Source organism: Myotis lucifugus, unplaced genomic scaffold (genome assembly GCF_000147115.1).
Source record: "Myotis lucifugus unplaced genomic scaffold, Myoluc2.0 scaffold_49, whole genome shotgun sequence".
NCBI classification, from domain to species: Eukaryota; Metazoa; Chordata; class Mammalia; order Chiroptera; family Vespertilionidae; genus Myotis; species Myotis lucifugus.
Window position 1 is genome coordinate 4,294,842 of NW_005871097.1, and position 24,734 is coordinate 4,319,575.

Here is a 24,734-nt window from a genome sequence, read left to right on the forward strand (position 1 = left end):
TATTAGTCAGCTCGGCTCCTGTAACAAAATACCACAGACTGGGTGGCTTAAACAACAGAAATTTATTCCTCATGGTTCTGGAGGTTGGAAAGTCCAAATTTAAGGTGCTGCCAAGGTAGATTTCATTCTGAGGGCTCTTCTTTTGGCTTGCAGGTGCCCCCAGCTAACTGTGTGCTCATGTGACCTCTTCAATAAAGGGGAAGTGGAAGGGGAAAGAGTGAGCTCTCTGGTATCTCTTCTTATGAGGACACTAATCCTATATTATTAGGGCTCCACCTATGACCTAATTTAGCCATAATGACCTCCTATAGGCCCTTATCTCCAAACTAGAGGCCCGGTGCATGAAAATCCATGCACACAGTGGGTCCCTCAGTCCAGCCTGCGCCCTCTCACAGTCTGGGACCCTTGGGGGATGCCCAGCTGCTGGCTTAGGCCTGCTCCCCGAGAACAGATGATCTAAAAGAAATAAGCATATCCTTAGGTAAGGATTTTTTTAAAAAGGTAATGGTCGCATGAAAATTCACTGCTAACAGGGCTGAGGGGACTGGGGGACTCTGACGGCAGCCGAGCCGCACACCTGCTGCCCCCTCCCCCCACCCCGAGGGGCTGAGGGGACTGGGCGCTGCCATCTTGTGGCTGTGGCCGTTGCCATCTTGTGAGGGTGTGATGGTCAATTAGCATATTACCTCTTTATTATATAGGATACAGTTATATTTGGGGTTTGGGCTTCAAGATATGAATTTGGAGGGAGGGGGACAAATAAATCCATAGTACTCATTTTGAAAATAAATATGTATAGGTTTGCTGGTATCTGTCATAGTACCTTGTTTATTTTCTTAAAGGCTTTAGGACAATTTTTAATAGTTGTACATTTTTATCTATTCATCCAGAGGAATTTTCTCTAGTTATGATGTTTCCTACTATCTCTATCTGTGATTAAGGTAACACTCCTGGTTTCTCTCTCCTTTATCCCTCATTCTTTCTCTTGAGAGGTAAAATGAATGATCTGATTGGTGAGCTGCAAGGAGAAATTGGGCTTGGGTTCTCTTCTTTTTCAGAGCCTTCCTGCCCTCAGGCCGCAGCCATTTGCTGCTTCCTACAGTAAGTACAGAATCTGGCCCTGCATGGGCAGGCACACACCTGGAATGCTGTGTGTGCTGGTTACAGCTGAGCACTGTTTAGATTGGTAGGTGCAGATCATAAGGTGTTGAATATCTTGTATAATACTCCAGTGTGTGGTGATAGCTGCCTCAGTTCAGTTCTACATGGGACACTGTAGAGGAATTGATTTCATTTCAGGATTTTTTTTTAAATTAGGAAGGAAATTTGTCTGCTGATTAAAGTCACATCCTCCAACCCAGCCTTTTATTTTGGTCTCCTATCTGATGCATTCTTTTGTCTTAACTTTATAATGCATCAGAAGCTGATAAAGAGGATTGCTATTTATTGGTCTCCCTCAAACCCACACAATATATGATGAATGGGCTATAAATATAAGGAATAAAGTAGGAGTGGAATTTGGGGGAGTGAATTAAACATGTGATCCATGTATTTGTGTGTACACACACACACACACACACACACACATATATATATTTATTTAAAAACAGGTAATATATTCACATGATTCAAAAAATTAAAAGAATGAAGTCTATAGTAAAACAAAATTATGCTCTAAGTGAACTCTACTATTTTATAGATGTTTAGAAAATATATATTTGCTTTTATTTGATGCCTTGAACCTCCAGTACTCTTTTCACAATTATTTATAATTTTTTTAAACAAAAATTAGATAATAGCATCACAAAAAAATTCAAAAGAAAAAAAGCTACTGGTCATCTCACATTACTAATCCCTTACCTAATCTCTTTTTATTTTCTAGTCCTTCTTATTTAGCAGGTTTTATATGTTGCTGTGCTCATTTTACTGTTATATCCTCTAAGTGCCTAAATTTCATCTTGTAAATTACTATGTTAAATGAGATGTTTCCATTCTTAGGAAAAGTTCATTTAAACATTTCAGATTAATTTTGAAGAATTCACTTTAAAAACATTTTTTTTTCAGAACTCTGGGCATTGTAGGAGTCTGGGAATATCTGAACTGGATTAATTGCAAAAATATCTTTTCCTTGGAATTGGGTGCAGAAGATATATAAATGTTTTTGTTGCCAGAATCAGTTGAAAAAAATAAAAAATGCAAAGCTAGATCAGGGTCAGCAAACTTTTTTCGGTAAAGGCTCAGGCTGTGAGTCCCAGCAATACTGTTGTTGGGGCTGAGTGACAAGTCTGCCTAATGAATTAGGATGTGTTTAAAATGCAATTCAAAGTGCTGGGCCGAATTCTACATGCCCTGCCATAAAGGAGGCTTCATGTTTACACAAATGCTTCCCCTGTGGGAAAGGGCACCACAGAATGCTAGGTGGGCTTAAAGATAACTTTGCAGAGAGGTGACCATATCCCATGTGGTGGGTGCATGGAAGACACACTTGGCAACTGGCTCAGGTTTGAAGTCTTTTGCCTTGCCTGGCTGGTGTGGCTCAGTGGTTGATCGTTGACTCATGAACCTGGAGATCATGGTTTGACTCTGGTTAGGGCACATGCCCGGGTTTCTGGCTCAATCCTCAGTAGGGGGCGTGCAGGAGGCAGCCTATCAATGATTTTCTCTCATCATTGATGTTTCTGTCTCTCTCCTCCCTTCCTCTCTCTCTAAAATAAATTAAAAAACATAATTTTAAATAAATAACTAAATAACTAACTAAATAAATAAAGTATATTGCCTTTCAGAGGTCTTTTGGTGCCAGTGTGAAACAGAGTGAATTCTGGAAATATCCCTTTCTGGGATGGCTTCAGGGATTCAAATCTTGAACATTTGCTGTCTATTGTTTTGCCCACCCCATTATTGCTTATTCTATGAATATTACAGAAAACTTGAAGATACTGAGATGCACTGAATTGAAAATGTTATAGAGTAACTCACTAACGATAGTCAAGAAATAAACAGAATAATCAATACTCTCATTTTCATCCCACTTTTTGCCTGGTCCTTACTATAGTATCTCTTATACCAGCTTAATCACCTCCAATGACAGCGAGCTCAGTATCTCCTGAGGATGTCCTGGCATATTGGGAAACCCACAGTTGGCATATTCTTGGTCCAGTGTAACATCGACTGACTGTGAAAGAGAATGTCCTTTCTAAAGGGAGGCCCTGGCTGCATGCACGCAGGAGGTGCTGGAGAGCTGAACCGGTCCAGTCCCCATCAGCCCAAGCAGGCAGTGGGAGAGAAGGCTGGGGATTCGGAGAGAGGCTGTGGCATTTCCACTCTTTTCCCCATAGCACTCGGGCGGGACTGAGTTCCAATGTGTATACACCCTGCAGCCAGGTGGGGTGCTGACAGCTGGGCCCATGCTGAGTTGGGGCCCATGCTGCACCAGTGACTGTGTGTTCTGAGTGATCATCAGATGGCGAACTGCTCACAGAGAGTACAGTTATGTGTGAGGGGAGAGACTTTGTAATAGCCAGAAGCAACAGGAAAGCTACCCAACTGCTCCAAATGCCTTCAAGAAGCAAGAGCTGACAGAGCACCAAAGGCAATGGTGAGGGGAACATGGACCTCTTTTTTTATTGTGGTCTACTGCGGCTGGCCTGTTGAACTGCATTACTGTGGTTGGATCCAGAGAATTAAATTAAGAATAGAAAGTAGTAGGTGGTAGGCATTGATATTTAAATGATGGGTAAAACCAGGTTTCATACAGCTTAGGCCCCCACACCCAAGAAGCTGGCGCTATCAGATATTATAGGAGGACAGACTAAATATGATTCTTTTGGAATCATTACTAACAAATGTTTGTTTTTTTAAAAAAATCCTTATTGTTGAAAGTATTACATATGCCCCTTTTTTTCTCCCACTGACCCCTTGTAGTCCACCCCTATCCTAGTGCTCATAGTATTTTCTTACAATCCTTGATAGCAAGTGGTTTTCTTTTTTTGGATTTTCTTAATAGTAGAATGGAAGATGTATAGAAAAAATTAAATGATAGAAAGTTCTGATTTCATTATGTCAGGTTACTTGAAGTTTTGTTGGGACTTTGATTGAAGATGACAACCAGGTGTTTTCAAGATTTTACAATAAGATTTAGGCCAGATTTACTAAAACAGCTTTACAGGAACTTTGAAATATTGAAAATCATTTCTATGGAAAATATAATCTAAATGTAAAATTTTACTCAAATATTGGCTTTTAAGATAATCTATCATTTTTAGCAAGAGAGGTAGAAGTCTAACTCAGGCATGACATTTTCTTTCTGAGTTAATGGTGTAGGGCACAAATGGGTTTCCTCCTCTGCCTATTCAAGGAAAAGTCTTGTGATCTAAACAGGGAACAACGTGCTGTTGTATCCATGGTAAGGGGATTAACAGTCTTGTGCTTGTAAGACAGCATCCCAGCTCCTATTTAGTCCTTTTGATTTCCAGAAACAAGAGCCTGATTCTTAGACCCCTTGGATGCACTTGGCCCTGTCTGGTGCCATTGATGAGAAATGGCAATGGAGCCAATTCTTGGAGAATCACCTTCAGTCCAGGGCTCCCCACACTTGAGGAAAGGCAGTGACTTTTTTGTTTGTTTAACGTCTTAGACTTACTATTCTCCCTGGAAGCTCAATGCAGGAGGTATACTTAGTATTCGGTTGAAGAAGACCCTATGCAGCTAAAAGTATTGCCCTTTTTTTTGGTAATATCAGTCTTGGGTAAATTATGGAAATAGTGCTTCCTAAGACACCAGTACAGTGGGGGGGGGGTATCCTAATAAATACTCGATAAAATTTAGTACACAACAGAACACATTTTTAAAATTTTGTGTAAATATTAAAAGCACCCTTATGCTGACAGATGCCATTATCTTGCATTTGAACACAGCTCTTCCTGATTTTCTAAGTACATGTGTATCTGTTATCTCTTTATCCATGAAGCAAGTAAGAACTATTTTTAACCCATTGTCTTATTTTATTCTTATAGATCATTTTAGTGTGCCCAGGGAACTTTAAAAATAACTGCTTTGCTCCTGTATTTGTGTGTTTGTATTTAATTTGAAAAAAAGGTATATTTACAAGAGAATTGCAGAGATAATGCAGAGCGATTCTGTATCCCAATAGTCCTCAACCTGAGGGTATTTTGTCCCTTCACTGCTCCTGAGTATATTTGGAAATGTCTGGAGGCATTTTGTTTTTCACAATTTGATATGTTCTTGCCATCTGGTGTGTAGAGCCTAGGCATGCTGCATAAATCCTTCAAAAGAATAGACAACTTCTCACAAGTAAGAATTAGCCAGCCTAAAATGCACTGAGGGTCAGAATTTCTACTCTAGACCCATTTTCCTAATGTTATTATCTGTATATATAAAACACTAATATGCAGTGTCCCCTTGGGAGTTCGACTGGGAGACCGGGAGTTCAATCACTAGCTATGACGTGTGCTGACCACCAGGAGGCGGCACGGAATGAAGGCCCCGGTCAGCAGCCGGAAGGCCCCGATCGGCCCTGATCACTGGCCAGGCCTAGGGACCCTACCCATGCACTAATTTCGTGCACCGGGCCTCTAGTGTTAAATAACTATGATAAATATATCAAAATTAAGAAATTAACATTGGCTCTATGTTATTAAACTGTGGCATTTTTCAGATTTTCTTTTTTTAGACTAATGTCCTGTTTCTGTTCCAGAATCTATTCCTCTTTAGGCTGATCCAATCTAACAGTTTCTCCATCTTCCATTGTTTTTCATGACCTTGACATGTCTGAAGAGATTTGTAAGTGTTTTTCACCTGGGTATAGTACTGATTCCAGCCATGTAGCATATCAAGGTTGCATATGGAAATGGTGTGTTGTTGGGTTATATCTATTATAGGAAATTGTTGTGGCATTTAGAAGGTGGGGATGAGAGATAACCAATGTGATACCCATGTCAGGACATTGCCACATAATGAGGAATTTCCTACTCAGAATGCCAGCAGTGTTCTCATTGACACACTAAGATCTCAAGCCCTTTCTAGTCATGTAGAGTGAAAAGCCTAGTCTCTAATCTAGCAAATAACAGGAAGTAATCTTCAAAAGAAAAGCGTCATTTGTAGAGTTTTAGTCCAAGACTTTTTGTATCTAACAGTAACTATCTTCGTTGTAAATGTTGGTTTTACTCTTTTCAGCATCATTTTAATCTTTTGGGAATTTTTATTTCAAATGTTTTTACTTTATTTGCCAAAGTGCTATATTAAAGCATGAGTTGGCACCCCAAAGAAACACTGAATAAATAACTTGAATTAAGAGACAGTGTAGTACCATGGTGAGGAGGACACAGGGAAGAACTGATGGAGTGTATGCATTCCTCTTCCTGTTTTATTTTTCTTACAGCATTTCTCCCACCTGGAAGTGTGTACATTTATTTACTTGGTTATCGTCTGTCCCCACCCCTTTAGAAATCAAGCTCCAAGGGAGAATACAGCTATCTTCTGCCTCTAAAGACAAATACCACAAAATTCATGTTTGAGCAGTATTTAAAGAGACTTTAGGTGGAAAGAAAATCATAGGCAAATGTTCAAATGACCACTTACTTGGCTCCTGGCCTCCTCTCTTATGCCAGCAGTATTACTTGGTGTTTGTTTAATTTATAAAAATGGCATGTGCTACATATAACATTACACCTCCCATCCTTTTCATTCAATAAATGTATTTTTGAGATTTATCCTTTTATTTATAAAAGTGTAGCTCTAGTTCAGTAGCTTTCCACTGGAGGTGATCTTTGTTTTTCAGGAGATATTTGGCAATGCCTGCAGACATTTTTGATTGTCACTAGCAGAGGTGGCCTAATGACAACTACTCAAGAGAGGCCAGGGTTGCTGCTAAACATCCTGCAATGCACAGCACAGCTACCCAACACGGAATTATCTGGCTCAATAGTCCAGATGCCCTGGGCTCTTTCTTTCCTTGAATCTGTGGACTCGCTTGATAGCACAGACCAGATTTACGTGATCCATTCCCCTACTGATGGACATTGAGGTTGTTCCAGTTCTTAGCTCTGACAAACAGTTTGACAGAGAACAGTCTCACTGATACAGTTCTCTCTTTCTCTCTCTCTCTGTAAGAGAACTTCTGGTAGCCACATTCTGTTCTAGGAAACACTTCCAGAATGACTGGACCCATGGACATTCACTGCACTGCCTGGGATTCTAATTTACATGTTTACCAGCATTTGTTGCTATCTTACTTTTTAATTTTTGACAACCTGCAGAGCTTAAATAAGTAGCTCATTAAAAAAAAACTTTACACTGATTATTAATAAGGGCAAAACCATGAATAATTCACACACTACAGCATTCTACAAAATTAGGGAAAATAATTTTGCCAAGCATGCACTTTATTTTGTTCATCTCTCTGTATTTTGGACATGTTTTAAACTCACACATTTTGGGAGAACAAGCTTAACAGTTTCTGCCAGTAGAGGTCACTGTCTCTCAGAGATTCTCCACTAGGGTGTGTCTCTCTCTCTCTCTCTCTCTCTCTCTCTCTCTCTCTCTCTCTCTCACACACACACACACACACACACACACACACACACACCTCTTTCCAAGCCCCTCCACCCCCACATCCTGGAATATTTGGCAATGACATTTTAACAATGTGGGTATGCTGCTGGTACCGAGAGGTTAGAGACCAGGGACTCTGCTGAAACCCTGCAATACAGAGGACAGCACCCAACAAGCAAGAAAGAATTATCTGGCCCCAAATGTTAACAGTACCAAGCTGGAGAAACTGTGGTGTGGAAGAATCCTATTATATGAATCTTTGAAAGAAAGACTATGACAATCTCCAAGATAATAACGATGCCTATACTTAATGTTTAAAATAAGAACAAACTTTTTAGTATGCAAACTGGACAAGCAGGGGTGAAAAATGCCTTCCTCATTAGTGTTTTCCTAGGAAAAGGCAGTAGGGGTGAGTGGGTGGGTGGGAGGAAGGCAAATGTTTGATTGTTAGCAGTGATTCTATATGTGGGTGCTACCAGACAAGGAGAGGGGGTTCTGGGGCTTGGCAGACCTGCCAGCTGGCATGGTGGTAGGTGACCTGGTAGTATCCTTGACTCATGCAGGGGCAGAGTAGTACTCACCAGGGTAAAAGAACTGTGGTTTTGAATCTTAGGAGTTGGTGGTGGCAGGGCCTCAAGTAATAAGACACCAGCATGACAGTTCTCTCACAGTCTCCAGCTGTGACTCTGTGACCTGTGCTGGTGATGTTCTTGCATCAGGGTAGATGGCAGACAGGAAAGGCTTAGGGAGGGTAGTGGTATTGTCCTCCTTTCAACCTATTGCACCAGGAGCAGAGTCCCAGGCCTGGGCACAAGGGTAAGGATCACTCTGTTTCTCCATACGGGCTTGAAGGCAGACGGCCTGCACTCTAGGCTTGGCCTCCTTCTCTTGGTGTCTGAGTCTCAAACCAGAGATGTCTGTCAGATTTCCTTTTTCTTTTCTTGCATTGGCTGAGAGGCCTCAGTACTGTCTCCTTAGCACAGAGGTCAGGGTGCCCTTGGGTGGGTGGATACATGTATATGAATAGAGGGAAGCACATTTCCAATTTACGGTTGGAAAGCAGGTAACTGCAAAAACAATGTTCAAAGGTTTATGGTAAACTGAACATAACACTTCAGTTTGGAGGTCTGTTATTGGTCCAGCCCCAATACTGGAGTGGGAGAGGGACAGAAATAGTGGCCATTAGAGCAACTATTGGATCAAGAGTGGACAATGGATTTATCTGGATCTGAGAAGCTTCAGTGGTTCAGAGAGGCCCAGTGTTTGGAAGGCAGGGGTGCTGCCAGCTAACAGGTGATGGAAAGTGAGGTCCCTAAAGCTCTCTACTAAATAATTCTTCTTGATTTTATTTTTTGGTAGAATCCTTATATAAGGAATGGTCCTCAAGTATTGATTTTGAAACAAAAGAAATTTCCTATGTAATTTTATTCTTAATAATACCTCTCTTCATAATGGTAGAAATTACTTTTCATTAATAGCTAAGACACCAGAGTAGATGGTCCAATGAAATGTGGTATAATTTGCTTACAGTGTTTTTTTTTTCTTCCCATCATTTGCAGAATTTCCCATGTCTTACTTTGCAATATAACCCAGAGGGTGTCATTCTGGTTTGTGGTTACAGATCCTACGAAAAACTACACACTTCCTGCTGATGAAATACAGTCAGCCATAAGGTAATCATTGTGAAATATGCCTTATACCAGTAAATCAGCCTGTTGATTAATTCAACTCTTTTCATAGGCATTAAAGAAAGTTATCTCTGCTTCACAATATTTATTTATTAAGATGTCAAGGATTTTATTTTGCTAGTTTGTATTAGAGATTATAGATCAATGGTTCTCATTAAGGGGTACTTTTCCCTCCAAGAGACATTTGGCAATGCTTCCAGATATTTTTGCTGTCACAGCATGGGGCAGAGGGAAGTTTGCCACCAGGCAGAAGTTAGGGATGCTGCTAAACATCCTACTATGCCCAGGACAGTATCTCACAACAAAGAATTATTAGACCCCAAATGTCAATCATGCTGTGGTTGAGAGACCCTGGTTTAAATATTAGCTAAGAATGTTTAGTACTGTCTTTTTTTTAAAAGCAAGAACACCTTGTACAGAACTATTGTGTGATGGTTCATCACATGAATTCTGGAGGCCAAATGTTTAGGTTGTTAATTCTGGTTTTGCTTCTTGCTAATTATTTGAATATAGACAAATTACTTCTCCTCTTTTGCTTTCTTTTTTTCATTTATAAAACAAGAATAATATGATACCCCTAGCTCAGATTTCTTGGGTCTCTAAGAACTTACCTTCCTTAGTCAATGTATAGTCTTTATCTTTAAAAGATACCTTTTAGATAACTACATACATAGTTATTATAATATTATTGACTATATTCCCTGTGCTTTACTTTAAGTCCCCATGACTATTTTGTGACTACCAATTTGTAAAAGATACCTTTTTAAAAAAAGAGGTAAACTTAGGATTCATACAAATAAAAAATAAATTCTATCAAATACTTTATTATTTTATTCATTAATGAGGAAACTAGTAAAATATTAAAACTAGTTCAAAGGAGACTTCAAGGAAGCATGCATACATAGGAATCGAGGAATGGTGATATTCATTTAAAAAAAGATGCACCAGTTTATTTATCAAGTAGTCATTAATCATGTTCCACCAGACACAATTCACTTGATTTTCTTTGGACAGGAATCATTTACATTATGTTAGTTTTATATACAACTTACAGATTTGCAAAATAACTCATAAACAATAAAAGGCAGAAGTTGTCCAGAAAGGTGTTCTTGTCAGATACTCAGTGATATTTTTTTGCCCATTTCAAGATTTACAGTTTTTCCTCACGCTTCCCCTCCTCCTCTCCTTGTGATCATAACAAACTTTGAAAAGGGAAATGTAGCCTTTATTTCATAGAAGCAGAAGGATGCAATTTGTTTTTATTTCAATTACTGTGCACACTTTATGTATCAAAACTTCAGATCCCACGCATGATTGATGTTGGGCAAAGGTATATTGGAAGAAACAAACTATAGGGTATCCCAAACATGTACATACACTTTAACAGCTGATAGCTCAGTTGATGTTTCTTTCTTTTCAGATTTAACCCATTGGAATTAATCATTGTGCAAAGTGTGTATACATTTTTTGGGACGCCCTGTATTTTCTGAAAAAGAAAAATGAAACAAAGTACATAACTCTCTTTACTATGGATTTATAAGTTACTAAGGTTCACATTATTGTCTTTACCAAGGCGAAATATCTAGTGAAAGAACTCATTTGCTTTCTGTAAAATATTAACATTTAAGATAATGAGCACATGATCAAATGCCAAAGGTTTTGTGTGAACAATCATCTATTTCCCTTGCTGAAGCAAAGTTATTGATGCCAGGGGTGGGGAACCTTTTTTTCTGCCAAGGGCCATTTGGATATTTATAACATTATTTGTAGGCCATAGAAAATGTTCAACTTAAAAAAATAGCCTGTTATATTTGGTCAAACATTTCATTAACTCACCACTAATGCTTTGGCAGGGCCAGACCAAATGATTTCGAGGGCCTTATTTGGCCTGCGGGCCAGACGTTCCCCACTCCTGATCTATACCAATGGGAAATGATTTAATCTGCTTTAAATGATGATTTGAACTAAATTGTTCCTACACTTTTGCTACTAAGAATACTGTTAAGACCCACCACTTAGGTAGTAAGAACTAGGAATATTGCATTTCATGTGAAAAGGGCTTTTATTCAAGCCCTGTGGTGTGGGAGGGCTACAAGGAAAATGAAGGCACTTGTGGTTAAACCAGGCCTCAGTTCATGTTAAGGAGGAAGTGTTTGGGGTGAAGGTAGATATGTAGATGAATATGTTCACAACAAAATGTTTGTTTCAAATAGCAGGAGAAAATATTCTGGGGGTGAGGATGGCTAATAGAATGGAAATTTATGTCAGGGAATGGATAGGGCTCAACAGGATTGTATGAAAATAAAGGAAACAATATCAAAAGCGAAGGATAGAGTGAAAAGAAGGATGTGGTACTTAGAGTGCAGGTAAGAGAAATTTCAAGTCTGAAGGATCTACATAGTTGGGAAAAATAATATTAGTTATACCTAATTTGCCTAACACTTTGGTTCACAGGCATGTTTTTATGCATCTGTGGCATTTAATACCAATGCCAGTCATTTTTGAGTCATTATTCTTATTCCTCATTTATAAATGAGGAAATTGAGATTCAGGGAGATTAATTGATTTGCTAGAAAAATAAACAGCGAGACTTGAACCCAGGCATGCTGCCACCAAGTCCAGTGATTTTTTTTCTCTCTACTGGAGTGTTTACACCTATAGAATCAGGTGAGGGAATGACTGACCAGTTCTAAGATGTCTGTTTTAGCTGTTTTGTGAGGGTCTGTCCATATTCAAGGCCAATCTTGGCTGAAAGATTCTTGTTGATTGATACCTATTGGGGATTTCAGTGGTGGACTGAGATTTAGTCTGTACTGAACTGGAACTTTGAATCAGCCCGAAAGGTGATAGAATAGCAAAGTGTTAACCAACCAAATAGATAGGATGAGAATGCAGAGCAACTTTTCATTTTACTCTGACTTACACCTTAGTAGAGGAGTTCATTATTTTGTGGAAAGATTTGTGTTCCTGGATTATCAATATTAGCTTGTAAAAAAAGAAAACATTCTACAGTTTGGTAAAAATCACATTGACATTATCTCCTGCTATAGATTATCTGGTTGGGATTATCTTTATATTAATGAATAATCATGCCTCAGCATAGATTTTTATTTGCTAAAGGAGGTCTTTCCTGATAGTTTGGTGCTGATCTGCAGAGATTCTCAAGCCATTACTGTCAAGTTCAATACGGGCACTGTACAAGACAGTAGTCACCAGCCATATGTGGCTATTGAGCACTTGAAATGTAGCTAGTACTAGGTTAGATATGCTCTAAGTGGAAAGAACACACTGAATTTCAAATACTTAATACAAAATAAGACATGAACCAAGGCAATATTGATTATATGTTGAAATTATATTTTCTTAGATGTATTGGGCAAAATATATTATTAAAATTAATTTTACTTGTTAGTTTTCACTTTTAAAAAAAATGCAGCTCCTAAAATTTTTTAAGTCACACATAAGACTCACATTGCATTTCTATTTTTCAGGGCTGCTCTAGAGGGAGATGAAGTCAGCTTGTCCAGTGTGAATTCAGTAAAGGTCATACCATATCTCTAAGAAATCTCATCTAGTTTTCAAATTCCAGTTAGAAATTAACTTTTTTTGGTTTCAGTCAAAGAAGTCTTTATAACCAACCCTTCCCTAAGGCATGTTTCCATGCCTCCCTAACTGGTACCACCACCAAAAATGCAGATTTTCCCCAGGAAAAGTAGCATGATTTCTAGACTTTTGGACTCCTAAAGCACCATTTACTTTAGTCATATAGAACTACTTGTAGTTTACTGAGAAAATCATACTACCCCATGTCTCCATTCCCGTACTCACTACACAATTTGGTCTAAAGAACTCCTACCTGTTCCTCAAAACACAGTTCAAAAGTTGCCTTCTCAGGAAAGCAGCCCTGACTTCTCACTATGATGTACTTAGCCCTCTGCTGGGCTCCCCAACTGTACCCATATTTGCCTTTTTCATAGAACATTTTTTGCACTGTGATTGTAGAGGGGCCGATCTGTCATCATTCTAGACTGTAAGGTCTTTAGTATTTTTATTTCACATTGTTTCTATAGCACCTAGCACAGTATTTGGTACTTAGTAAGTTTTCCACAAATGTTTGTTGAATTAATGGGGGAAAAAAGACCAAACTGATGGATTTGCAACTGCTCCTGGATTAATGTTTTCTTTTCTCTTCCTGGTTTTCTTTTGTTCTCATGTTCATCATTCACTTGTTAACATATAATTTTATCTTTTGGGGCTGTTGGTATTTATGCAAATCACCTTAAATAGATTATTGTCATTTTAATCTAGATGCTACCTCTTAGGAAATAAAACATGGTGGGCAGAGCTCAAAGTTCAGGACTTCTGGTTACTTCTAGGACATTTGCAACAAGGGAGGGCAGTAGTGCATAGAAGAGCACAGCAACTTATGAAAAGAATACCACAGCATGAATGCCCTCGTCACACTGCCTAATCATGGAGAGATAGGTCTACATTTTCTGTTCCTAATTTTTTTCTGTCTTGTTTTGTTTGTTTTTGTTATCGTATTTTAGAATGAATAGGAACCGGATCAACAGTGCCTTTTCTTTGAATGACCAGACTCTGGAATTCTTAAAAATTCCTTCCACTCTTGCACCACCCACTGACCCATCTGTGCCCATCTGGATTATTATATTTGGTGTGGTATTTTGTATCGTCATAGTTGCAATCACGCTGTTGGTTTTATCAGGAATCCGGCAACGTAGAAGGTAAGATATTGAAAGGGAATGATTAAAGTGTGTTTTTCTATTTGCTCATGAATTGGAAAAATAAGGAGAGGATTTGTCCCTAGCTGAAGATAATGCCTTATATCCGAAACTTTGAAAAAAAATGATGATTTAAAAAATATCACTTATGCTCTTGTTTTTAGAGGCTTTTTGGAGTCCAATGTCCCTTATTTAATTATGCTTCTTTCCATTACTATAATTCTCTATTCTACACCATATGAATGTTACATATCCAGAGTCAATTTTAAATCTACGTTATGATTTTATAACCTAGATATACAGAGCTAAGCAGACTTTTTGGGTAGGCAGAGTTAGTCTTTGGTAGTCATCCACCTCCAAATGCCAGCAGTTCCACAGTTCTTTCCTCCCCACCTTGGCCTACCTCTTCTTGGCCCAGTGCCTGTAGCCGCCATCTTGTCCCAGATACTTTTTGGCTGTTTTATACTTCCCCCCTTTGATGGATGCTCATCCCTCTAGTGCTTATGGTATGATATAGAACTGCGTTCCTCCAAGTGGCCTTTGAATAAACTCCCTGCATCAGACTCACCTGGAGCACTTGTTTCAAATGTAGGTTCCTTGGCTTTATCACAGACCCACTAAATTAGAATCTCTGAATGGGATGCATTTTAATAAATATTCAGGTTACTTTAATTAGTTTAGTTTGACAGCTTCCAATTTAGCACCTTTTGAATAAATTTCTACTTCTTGAGTTTATTTACCTGGATTCTGGGACACTTGCAAATTTTGCTGTCTAAATGAATGATATTACTTCAAGAGAGAACTTCAGACTAGTGGTGGAGTTAGTAAGGTTGTGGGGCAGGTTGAGAAGAGACAGGATTTCTCAGCTTGATGAAAGGAGAAAACTTTGTTTACAAGTACCTCTGATACAGACGGGAAGTGGAGGGAGGCCTCAACTCTTCACTGGACACTTGGATGCTTCTAAACCTTTCTTTATGATATCGAGAAAGGAAAATTCTGATAAGTGGGGCATGCATTGTTTTCAAAAGGGTTGATGCCCAGATAGGACATGAAAGATCTGTTTGGCCAAGTGTGTGTTCAACTCAATGTTTCTCCTGAGGTTTGCTACTTTTCATATGTTTCACCTTAGTTACTAACACATGGGAATCATTTTAAATGATGGGCTTTATAATTTTTCACAAATGATAAGTGAAATGCTGTGGAATAAATGTGATTTATGTCTAGTCCCAAATTAAACTCAAAGATTGAGATCAAGTTGTGCTTGCTTGATTTTCTTGAGCTTGTACAAAGAGACTTGGTACAAGTTGTTTTTTATTATTTTTTAGAATATTAAGAAATATTTTCTGTAATATTTGAATACCTACATTTAATATTTTACAGTTTTGCATTAATCCTAAAATGCTAAAATTCTATGGATTCTATTGATTGTAACCTTTATGGATTGACTTTATCTCCTTGTTTCCCAATATAGCATAGGAGTTTAAAAAATGGACTCTGGAGATAAACTGCTTAGATTCCAAGTATTTATCACCTGATTCTGCTCTTATATATAATCCATTAACTGTATGAATATCAGGAAGCACAGGCAATGAGTCAGGGAAATCAAGCTCAGGAGAATATAGTTTGTGGTGCTAGAATCACGTTGGTTAATTTTTTCCTCTGTGTGTAGATAACTTGGCTATAGCAACAGCGAGGTATACTAGAAATAATTAACTTGGTGGGGTAAAAAGAGTTAATGCAGTAAAGTGCTTAGAGTGGTGCCTGGCATACAGCGAGCGCTCAATAAGTGTTAGCTGTTACTATTATTTTATTATCCTGCCATTTGCTGGCCTTTCAGCTAGTTTGTGCTGGGATCAGCTCTTTCCTTCTGAGTAGATTCTACAGTAATATAATAATTGGGTGTGTAGCATCATAATCTGTTGCCTGGGAGAAGTGAGGCTGTTGTCACAGCTTTGCCTCCACAAATTCATTTCATGTTCAAACTAGGAAAACAGATGGACAAATCTCTTTGTAAACCTGGAGAGCATCAATAATTAGCAAATATAGTCAGGACAATTATGACAGCGTTCTGAAGATAAATTGATTAGTTGTGTTTTAAGTTTGCTATAATCTGGTGGGTTTCTCTTGTGCAAAGTATTATTTCAGAGTGAGGAGAAGGTATAGTTTGAAGTGGGGAGAGCCCTAATAATTGTGATGAAAGCCTTTTCTAATCATGGAAAATATATGATCTGTCCCTTAAACCTTTAGTCTTGAGGGAGACAAGATGAACTGCATATACTTCACAATGATGTCTGTACTAGATCTATGTCTAGCCCCAGCCCAGATGTAGATGTTTTAGTTCTCTTGTCAGCCTTATGATGATGGTGATGATGATGATGGTGTTGGTAGTAATAACGGTGATAGTGATGGTGGATGATGATGTTGACAATGATGCTTATAATAGTGAGGATGATGTGATAATGGTAATGGTGATGATATCGATGATGTGCTGTGTGTGTTTTAGTAGAAAGAGCACTGGATCAATACTATTGGTTTTAGGTTCCAGTCTCAGACCCTGGCATTTATTAGCTGAGTGACCTTTAGTATGTCACATATGGAAAATGAGAATATTTTTCACCTAGCTCCCTAATTGTTTCAGAAATTTTAGAGCTTAATAATTATGTTTTTTTTCTTTGCTGTTCTTAAATGTACATACTCAATAGGAATCACATATGTGTTTTGAGTGAAGCCTGCGAGACTAAATAGAGTTCTAGGTCCATTGCTTTCACCAATCTTGTTGCATTCTGAAAGACAAGTTACTCTACATATTTGAATCTTAGCTCAAATATGAAAAGTAGGGACACCAATACACTGTTCATAATATTGCAATGGGAATTAAATGAAATGATGTGCGCAAAGCACTGGTTTCTGCCATGTAATAGATACTAATTATTATTATTATTGCTATCACATGGCAGATATAAAGCAATCTGCCTATAGATATATGGTTAGAAAGTACTGGTACCATTGTTTAAAACAAGGCAGGCTTGATCCCAAAGCCCACCAATCTCACTGTGCTGCAATGCCCACTGAAACTGTTCCAGCAACACGATTTTCCCCAGGAATCATCCATATTGATTATGAAGACAGCCCCAATTCTCCAATGATTTATTATGTGTTTAAAAATCATATTTGTCTATCTTTTGTTGTTTTTATGGCTATTCTTGGGCCTTGGCTCTTCAGCCCTATCTTTTTGAAGGAAGACAGAAGTACTCTTTCGCCACCACTACTTTATCTTGAGCAATCCCTATTCATTAACACCCCCTAGTTCTGAGGGACACGCGATATTTCTTTTGTCTCCTCTTTTGTCCCTTTTCTCTCTAGATCTGTGGGAGATTATTCACTCTGAAGGCTCCTAGGGGCTACTTTTAGGTATTTTAGTCACTCAAAAATATATATCTATATATTTGATTTCAGAGAGGAAGGAAGAGGGAGAAAGAGATAGAAACGTCAGTGATGTATGAGAATCATTGATCAGCTGCCTCCTGCACACCCCACACTGTGTATCAAGCCCTCAACCCGGGCACGTGCCCTGACCAGGAGTCGAACCGTGACCTCCTGGTCCATAGGTCGACACTCAACCATTGAGCCATGCCAGCTGGGCCAGTCACTTTTTTTTTTTATTCTCTTCCTGAACTACCTGACATTGCAGGAACAGCGGAAGTCATTTAACACTTAGTTTTATTTTTCAGGATTTTTTTTTTCAGAACAACAAATCGGAATGATTCAGAAAGATAGTTAAGTTTTATTATTCTTAGTAGAAGCAATGCACAGGCAGTGAATCAGTTTATTACAGTACGCACTATGAAACGTGACAAAATGCTGTATTACTACTGTAAGATCACCTTTGAACTGCTTATCATGTCCACCAGCCAGAATGTTACTGACACTGCAATTTGTGAAGCCCAGCAATGTCAAGACTCTGTATGAGTGACTCTAAGGTCACAAAAGAACAATATGTACCTACTTTGCCACTGACACAGCTCAGTTTGCTAAATTTCCACAGCAATTTCACTCAGCATCTCTTTTGGTTGAGAAATCCTTCTAAAAAATAAAACTTGTCCTCATCTGTTTGCATCTTCCTTTTTAGTTCCTCCCCATTCCTTTGTAGTGACGGATGGATTATTTTTCCTTTGTGGTTGAGGAGCAGGAGGCAAGATTCCTTGCAGTGATCTGCCTGGGATCACCTGTCTGCAGTTTTATTCCAATCCCATAAAAACGTTTTTAAAGTGAAGAAACTGGTAAATAAACACTAGCAACTGTTATTTCCAACACTGTGTTACATTGCCACCTACTTCAGACTGCTCCATCCACTAAGATTTTTATAATATGGCTTTCATACTTAACACAGAAATTTTTAGGGTAAGATTGGACTGTTTACAATCTCCTTATTGTTATGGATATTATTCACTTCAAGCCCAATCTGGAGTGACTTGGGGGAAAATTGATTGAGTTGGGCATTTTTTAATGATAATTTATAAATATACATTTGTTTCCAGGGCTTCATCCCTACTGAAATATCACTCCTCTCTTTTGTAATCCATAAAAAAAATGGAGGGAGGGAGCATGAGTGAAATTTGGAGTTTTTCCCTTTTATTGAATCTTTTCTTTTCACTTTAGGACATGGACTGTGTCTCTTCCACCATATAGTAGGCACTTAAAACATAGTTATTCAATGAATGTTGGGTACTATAAATGAAATGATGGGATTGATCGTTATAGAATGTCAGTTTTGTTGTTTGCTTTCTGGAGGACGTGGAAAGTAACAATACTCCTGTCCAGAAGAGGAGGGGCCAAAGTATTCTAATCCTCTGGTAGGTGACATCATCTGGCAGGGGGACCTTCTCATCACATGAAACTATGCCCACCCCAACCTGTGTTGATCACTGATTGCTGGGGCCTGGAATAGCCATTGTAGTGTCTCACTCTGAGGATGGAGAAACACAGAAGCCTATCCTTTCCTAGGTCTCTGGGACTATAACCCCCAACTTTCAACCCAGCATTGGGTCTTATAGTGACACATTTGACAGAGGCATATAAAATGGCACAATACTTTCAAGTGATGACAGTGGGATCTACAGTATTGGATGCTACTTTCATTATGAACTCCAGCTATTTGAAATTATCTAATAAACCATCAACAAAGCCTGGCAAAATCTATACTAACTCTTAATTCCTAAGGTAGGATAATGAATATTTTCCTCCATCCATTTGAAAAAATAACAATACAAGAGATATAGGAAATATCACTCGTGTATGTGTTCCTTCCCTTCCTTCCCTCCCTCCCTCTCCTCCTCCCCCTCCTTCTTCCTTTTCTTCTTCTTCTTCTTCTTCTTCTTCTTCTTCTTCTTCTTCTTCTTCTTCTTCTTCTTCTTCTTCTTCTTTCTTCTTTCCTTCTTTTCTTCTTCTTCTTCTTCTTCTTCTTCTTCTTCTTCTTCTTCTTCTTCTTCTTCTTCTTCTTCTTTCTTCTTCTTCTTCTTCTTCTTCTTTCTCTCTCTCTCTCTCTCCTTTCTTTGCAGTGGATTCCATTCAAGATACACCTTCGGGTACTATCTGAGTAACTTAGTCCATCCATCCATTAACTTTTTATCCAGCCAGTCACTCATTGATATACATTCATTGATCCATCCATTTACCCTCTGTATAACTAGGTAGCCAGCCACCTATGTGTCTGTTCATCCAATTCCAAGCCCACTCTGTGCTGAGTCCAGATCAGCTGTTTTACAACATATATTTACATTTATTTGGGTTTTGATTTCTCTGATTACTTCCTCCTGAGAGATTAAGGTAAAAAAAATGTTGATGGGGTAGGGCAGGAACATAGAATTACATATATAATATATAATTTTAGTGTGTCACATCTGGAGGCACTTGTGAATTTGTCTCATTTGTTGGTGATGTTCACCAAATTCCTCCCTTGACAAAATACAAATGTCTCTTTATAATTAGTACATTGCTTGTGGGGGTGATATATTGAGACCATGTAAATATCCTGTTCCCTAACCATTTCTCACTCAGTGGTTTAGTATCCATTGATGAGCCTCATTAGAATAAATTATTATTATAGTGGTTATTTTCTGTTACTCTTTCTACATCAGCTACCATTCTTTCATAAACACAAGCTCTTTCTTTTCTCTCTCTCTTCCTACACCATATTCTTTAAAGCATATTGGAGTAGACTTCCATATAGGACTAATAGGAAACCCTACCTCAGTCGTCACTGGGGCATCTTCACCACCTCCTCACCTTCCAGAGTCACTAAGGTTCTAAGGCACTTCCATAGTGGTGGGAGTCTGTCCCAGTCACCACAGCAATGCCTACCATCCCAGACATGTGATGATTCAGGTCTGCCTCTTTGGAGTTTCCTTAGATTCCTGGGACAATAGAATCTTTGGTAAGTCTGGGAGCTTTGTGCTTAACATCATGCCTCCACTGTGCCCCAACACTTAACTTGTGATAAGCCTCAGGGAAACTCTTCCTCTCTGTGATTGCCTAGAGCAGTGGTCGGCAAACTGCGGCTCTCGAGCCACATGCGGCTCTTTGGCCCCTTGAGTGTGGCCACGAAGTTTCAATCGCACTGTACGTGTGCGCCCGCACATGGTATTTTGTGGAAGAGCCACACTCAAGGGGCCGCAGTTTGCCGACCACTGGCCTAGAGGTACCCACCTCTCCATTTTGCTCCTTACCTCTATGATATCAAGCATAATTGGCTCAACTGTTTTTGGTCTTTCACAAAAGACAGGAAGAACTTTTGAATTAAAGGCTACAGTTTTCCACACTCCAAAGAAATATTAAGGGCCTGGTTACCACTTGGGTGGGGTAGCAGTGTCTACAAAGGATCTGAGAATGAAAACTCAGAATTTATCCTGTCATGTAGCATTTTTGAAATGACCTGGAATTATAGCTATGAGTTGTAATATAATCAGTAAAATGTTTTGAGTTCCAAAAACTTGGCTTACAAATAAATACAACTGTTTTGTAATGAGTAGAGCCAAGCAATGATACCTACAATATATAATGTTTACTTCCTTGCTCTAAAGTAATGTGAGCTTGCTTCTTCATATGTCATTTCAATTTGATTTTCACTCAACATTTGCAGACCATTAATTTATCAAATCCTATGAGAGGAATTTATTACTTTTTTAAATTCAATTTTTGTGAAGTTCTCCTAGAGCAGTTGTTCTCAACCTTCTGGCCCTTTAAATACAGTTCCTCATGTTGTGACCCAAACATAAAATTATTTTCGTTGCTACTTCATAACTGTCATGTTGCTACTGTTATGAATCATCATGTAAATATCTGATATGCAGGATGGTCTTAGGCAACCCCTGTGAAAGGGTCATTCGACCGCCAAAGGGGTCGTGACCCACAGGTTGAGAACCGCTGTCCTAGAGCCAAATTTTTTAACTTACCAATTTACCGTACATTTCCCTCATATTCCTTCATTCAATTTGTGTGTTAATGTAATGTATATATGTATGTATGCAAACATACTCATTTATATAAATATACATATGCATTCGTATATATGTATTCCAAGTAAGATCATTCATTTTGATCAATATGTATATGTCATCCATGCAGACTTCTTATCTTGATAGCATCTTTTCACCACATCAGCTCTTTATGATCTTTGAAGCTTATTTGAAAACTAGGGGCCCAGTGCACAAATTCATGCACCTTGAAAGGAACTGTGGGCTGCGAGGCTGCGGTGGGCATAGGGGCTGGTCTCGGCCCATCCTCCAAGCCCCTGCCTGGCTCCTCCCACTGTGGCCCCAGGTCCCCTGTCTGCCAGCAGCCTTGCTCCTGCTGCCGCTGCTCCCACGCAGTGATAGAGCAGGCCCCACTTGCACCTGCTGATGGCGTGGAGTGATTGGGGCTGGTGCTGGCAGTGGGTGTGAGTGGGGCTGGTGCCATCAGCAGGTGTGAGCGGCGGCTGCTGCCCTGATCACCCCTCAGGAGCAGGGGGAGATGGAGAAGCCCTTAGGGGCAATTGGGGATGGCAGCTGCCGCTCACACCCACTGACGGCGCCAAGCGATAGGGACCAGTGCCGAGCACCCGCAGTGGGTGCAAGCGGTGGCTCTGGCTCTGGCAGCAGGTGTGAGTGGGGCCAGCACTGGCTGCAGGTGCAAGCACCAGGCAGGTCTGTGGCGCACAGGAGCAAAGAATTTTCAGTAATCATCAGAGGTTTGCCCTGATGACAGCGACTGGTGCCCTGCCTTGGTATGGCGCCCCTGCTCACCTGCTCCACCATCCCTCTGCAGCTGACACCCGCCATGTTCTGTGTGCGCCCCCTGGTGGTCAGCGCACATCATAGCAACCAGTTGTTTGGTTGTTCCGCCTTTTGGTCTATTTGCGTATTAGGGTTTTATATATATAGATAAATAGCATCAATTTTTCATCATTCTAAGTTTCCTCTTTCCTTTCCTGCTTTCCCTATTTGTGTAGAAGACCATGATTTCTCCTAGATCCCAATAATTCTTTTTATGTGCATTTAGGAAGAACAAAGAACCATCTGAAGTGGATGACACTGAAGATAAGAGTGAAAACACGATCACTATTGAAAATGGCATCCCCTGTGACCCCCTAGATACGAAGGGATGGCACATTAATGACACTTTCATGACAGAGGATGAGCGGCTCACCCCTCTTTGAAGGGCTGCTGTTCTGCTTCCCAAGAAACTCACACATGTTTCTGTGCAACTGTTGAGCACCATAAATTATTAAGGGCAGATTACATATTTTGTTTCACCATTCTTCTTTTGTAAGAAAATTTGAATGTGCATGAAAGTGAATCAATAATACCTGTGAAGACCATTGGAATCATAAGCTGTTGACTACTCCAAATATTTTAAAGTATTTCCCTGACAACACAGTGTGTAAGTGTAGTCATTTGGTGTTTGTAATTATTGATTTAAAAGTCCATCAGTATTTAAGCATTTCCAAAAATAAGGACTATATATATTTTACACTCTGGAGACCTAAGGAAAAATATTTTTCCAATGGAGAATCCCTATAATAATTATGAATATTATTTATATCACTCTGTATATGACTAAGTAAGCAAGGATAAAAGTAATTATTGTACATGGGATGGATAAAAATGGAAGTATTGATAAGGTAGAATTTGATCCTGTTATAACTATTGCTTATGTATTTTCTGTCAATCTCTACTAGTGCAGCTCTATTTGTTGACTTTTTCTGCAATCTGTAAAAGTACTATACTAAATAAAGTGCTAATTATTTTTTTGATTATGTGACTGTGGTCTGAGGTTTACTTTTACACGGTGAAACATAGTAAGCCTAATTTTTATTAGTTACATTTAATCTGTTCTACAGTCTAGAAATGAATTATTTTTGTTGTATGTATCCTTCCTTGAAGACATCTTGTAATTTTTAGAATTGGTTTTCCTTTCAGATAGGCCATGTGTCGTTCTAAATGCTAATAATTATTATACATTTATTAATAGAAAGAAAATTTGGTGCTCAGTCTCCCACTGCTATCCCCATAGTTGATGTTACAGCAACAGTTTCTAGCTCACTTCCCTGCCTCCAATACTGCTCCCTGAGTATCGACTCTAAAATGGATACTTGCATGAAGGTTTATTGAGGTCTGCTCTCAGGACATACACCTGTAAGAAGTGAGGAAGGTGAGAGTGTGGCAGACAGACTTTAAGATACCTGCCATCTCCTGATGTTTACACCTCCATGCAACCTGCACTCCTTGAGTGAGGATGGGACCTGTGGCTTGCTTCTAATGAATAGAATAGAGCAAAGGTGATGAGCCATCACTCCTGCAATTACTTTATATTATGTCTAAGCAGACTTGTTCTAGAGCAGTGGTTCTCAACCTTCCTAATGCCGCAACCCTTTAATACAGTTCCTCATGTAGTGGTGACCCCAATTTCATTGTTACAAATGGAACATAATTAAAGCATAGTGATTAATCACAAAAACAATATGTAATTATATATGTGTTTTCCGATGGTCTTAGGTGACCCCTGTGAAAGGGTCATTCGATCCCCAAACGGGTTGCGACCCACAGGTTGAGAACCACTGTTCTAGAGACTCTCCTTGATGGCTTAAGTAAGTGGCCGTTGGGAAGCCCACATGAAAGAAACTAAGCAGCCTCTAGGAATTGCTGGTGGCCTGCTGGCACTGAAGGCAGCCTCCAATCAATCAACAGCCCTAGCAAGAAGCTGGGGTCCTCAGTCCTACAAACACAAGGAAATTGATTCTGTCAACAACTAGACTCAAGTCTCTAGATAAGAATACAGTCTGGCCAACACTTGGCAGCCTGAGCAGAGGATCCAGTTACGCTGTGCCCAGACTCCTGACCCATGGGCATTGTGAGATGATAAATGTGTGTTTTTAAAGGTACCGAGTTTGAGGTAATGTGTTATGCAGCAATAGGAAACTAATAAAGTAGGATTAGGTAGAGCAAGAAGTGACCAGCAACATGGTTACAGCAGAGGCCTCAGTCGATCCTTCAGGGAGGTTAGGAGCTGAGATTGTCCCTGATTGAGTGAGATAAGATGGATGGGCCTTTGTATCTCATTAGCCAGTTATGGCCATGAGTGCTGTTGGAGAGGGTCTGCCCTTGGGAAAGATAGCTCCCTGTGGCTGGGGACAATTCCCATCGAAGGACTCAGTTGTGAGACTTTTAAAAGCCAATATTTTCAGAAGCTGAGGATG

At 39.4% G+C, this 24,734-nt stretch overlaps 1 protein-coding gene across 1 annotated transcript in view; it reads left to right on the forward strand.

Moving 5' to 3' along the window:
* CLTRN (collectrin, amino acid transport regulator) overlaps positions 1–23,272 on the forward strand; it is a 37,443-nt gene extending 14,171 nt beyond the window's left edge. The window contains exons 6-9 of the mRNA XM_023753742.1: positions 8,183–8,289; positions 9,129–9,242; positions 13,808–14,002; positions 22,538–23,272. Coding sequence (XP_023609510.1) covers positions 8,183–8,289; positions 9,129–9,242; positions 13,808–14,002; positions 22,538–22,694 — 573 coding nt within the window. The 3' untranslated portion in view covers positions 22,695–23,272. The remainder of the gene's footprint in view (positions 1–8,182; positions 8,290–9,128; positions 9,243–13,807; positions 14,003–22,537) is intronic.
* Positions 23,273–24,734: the final 1,462 nt, after the last annotated feature.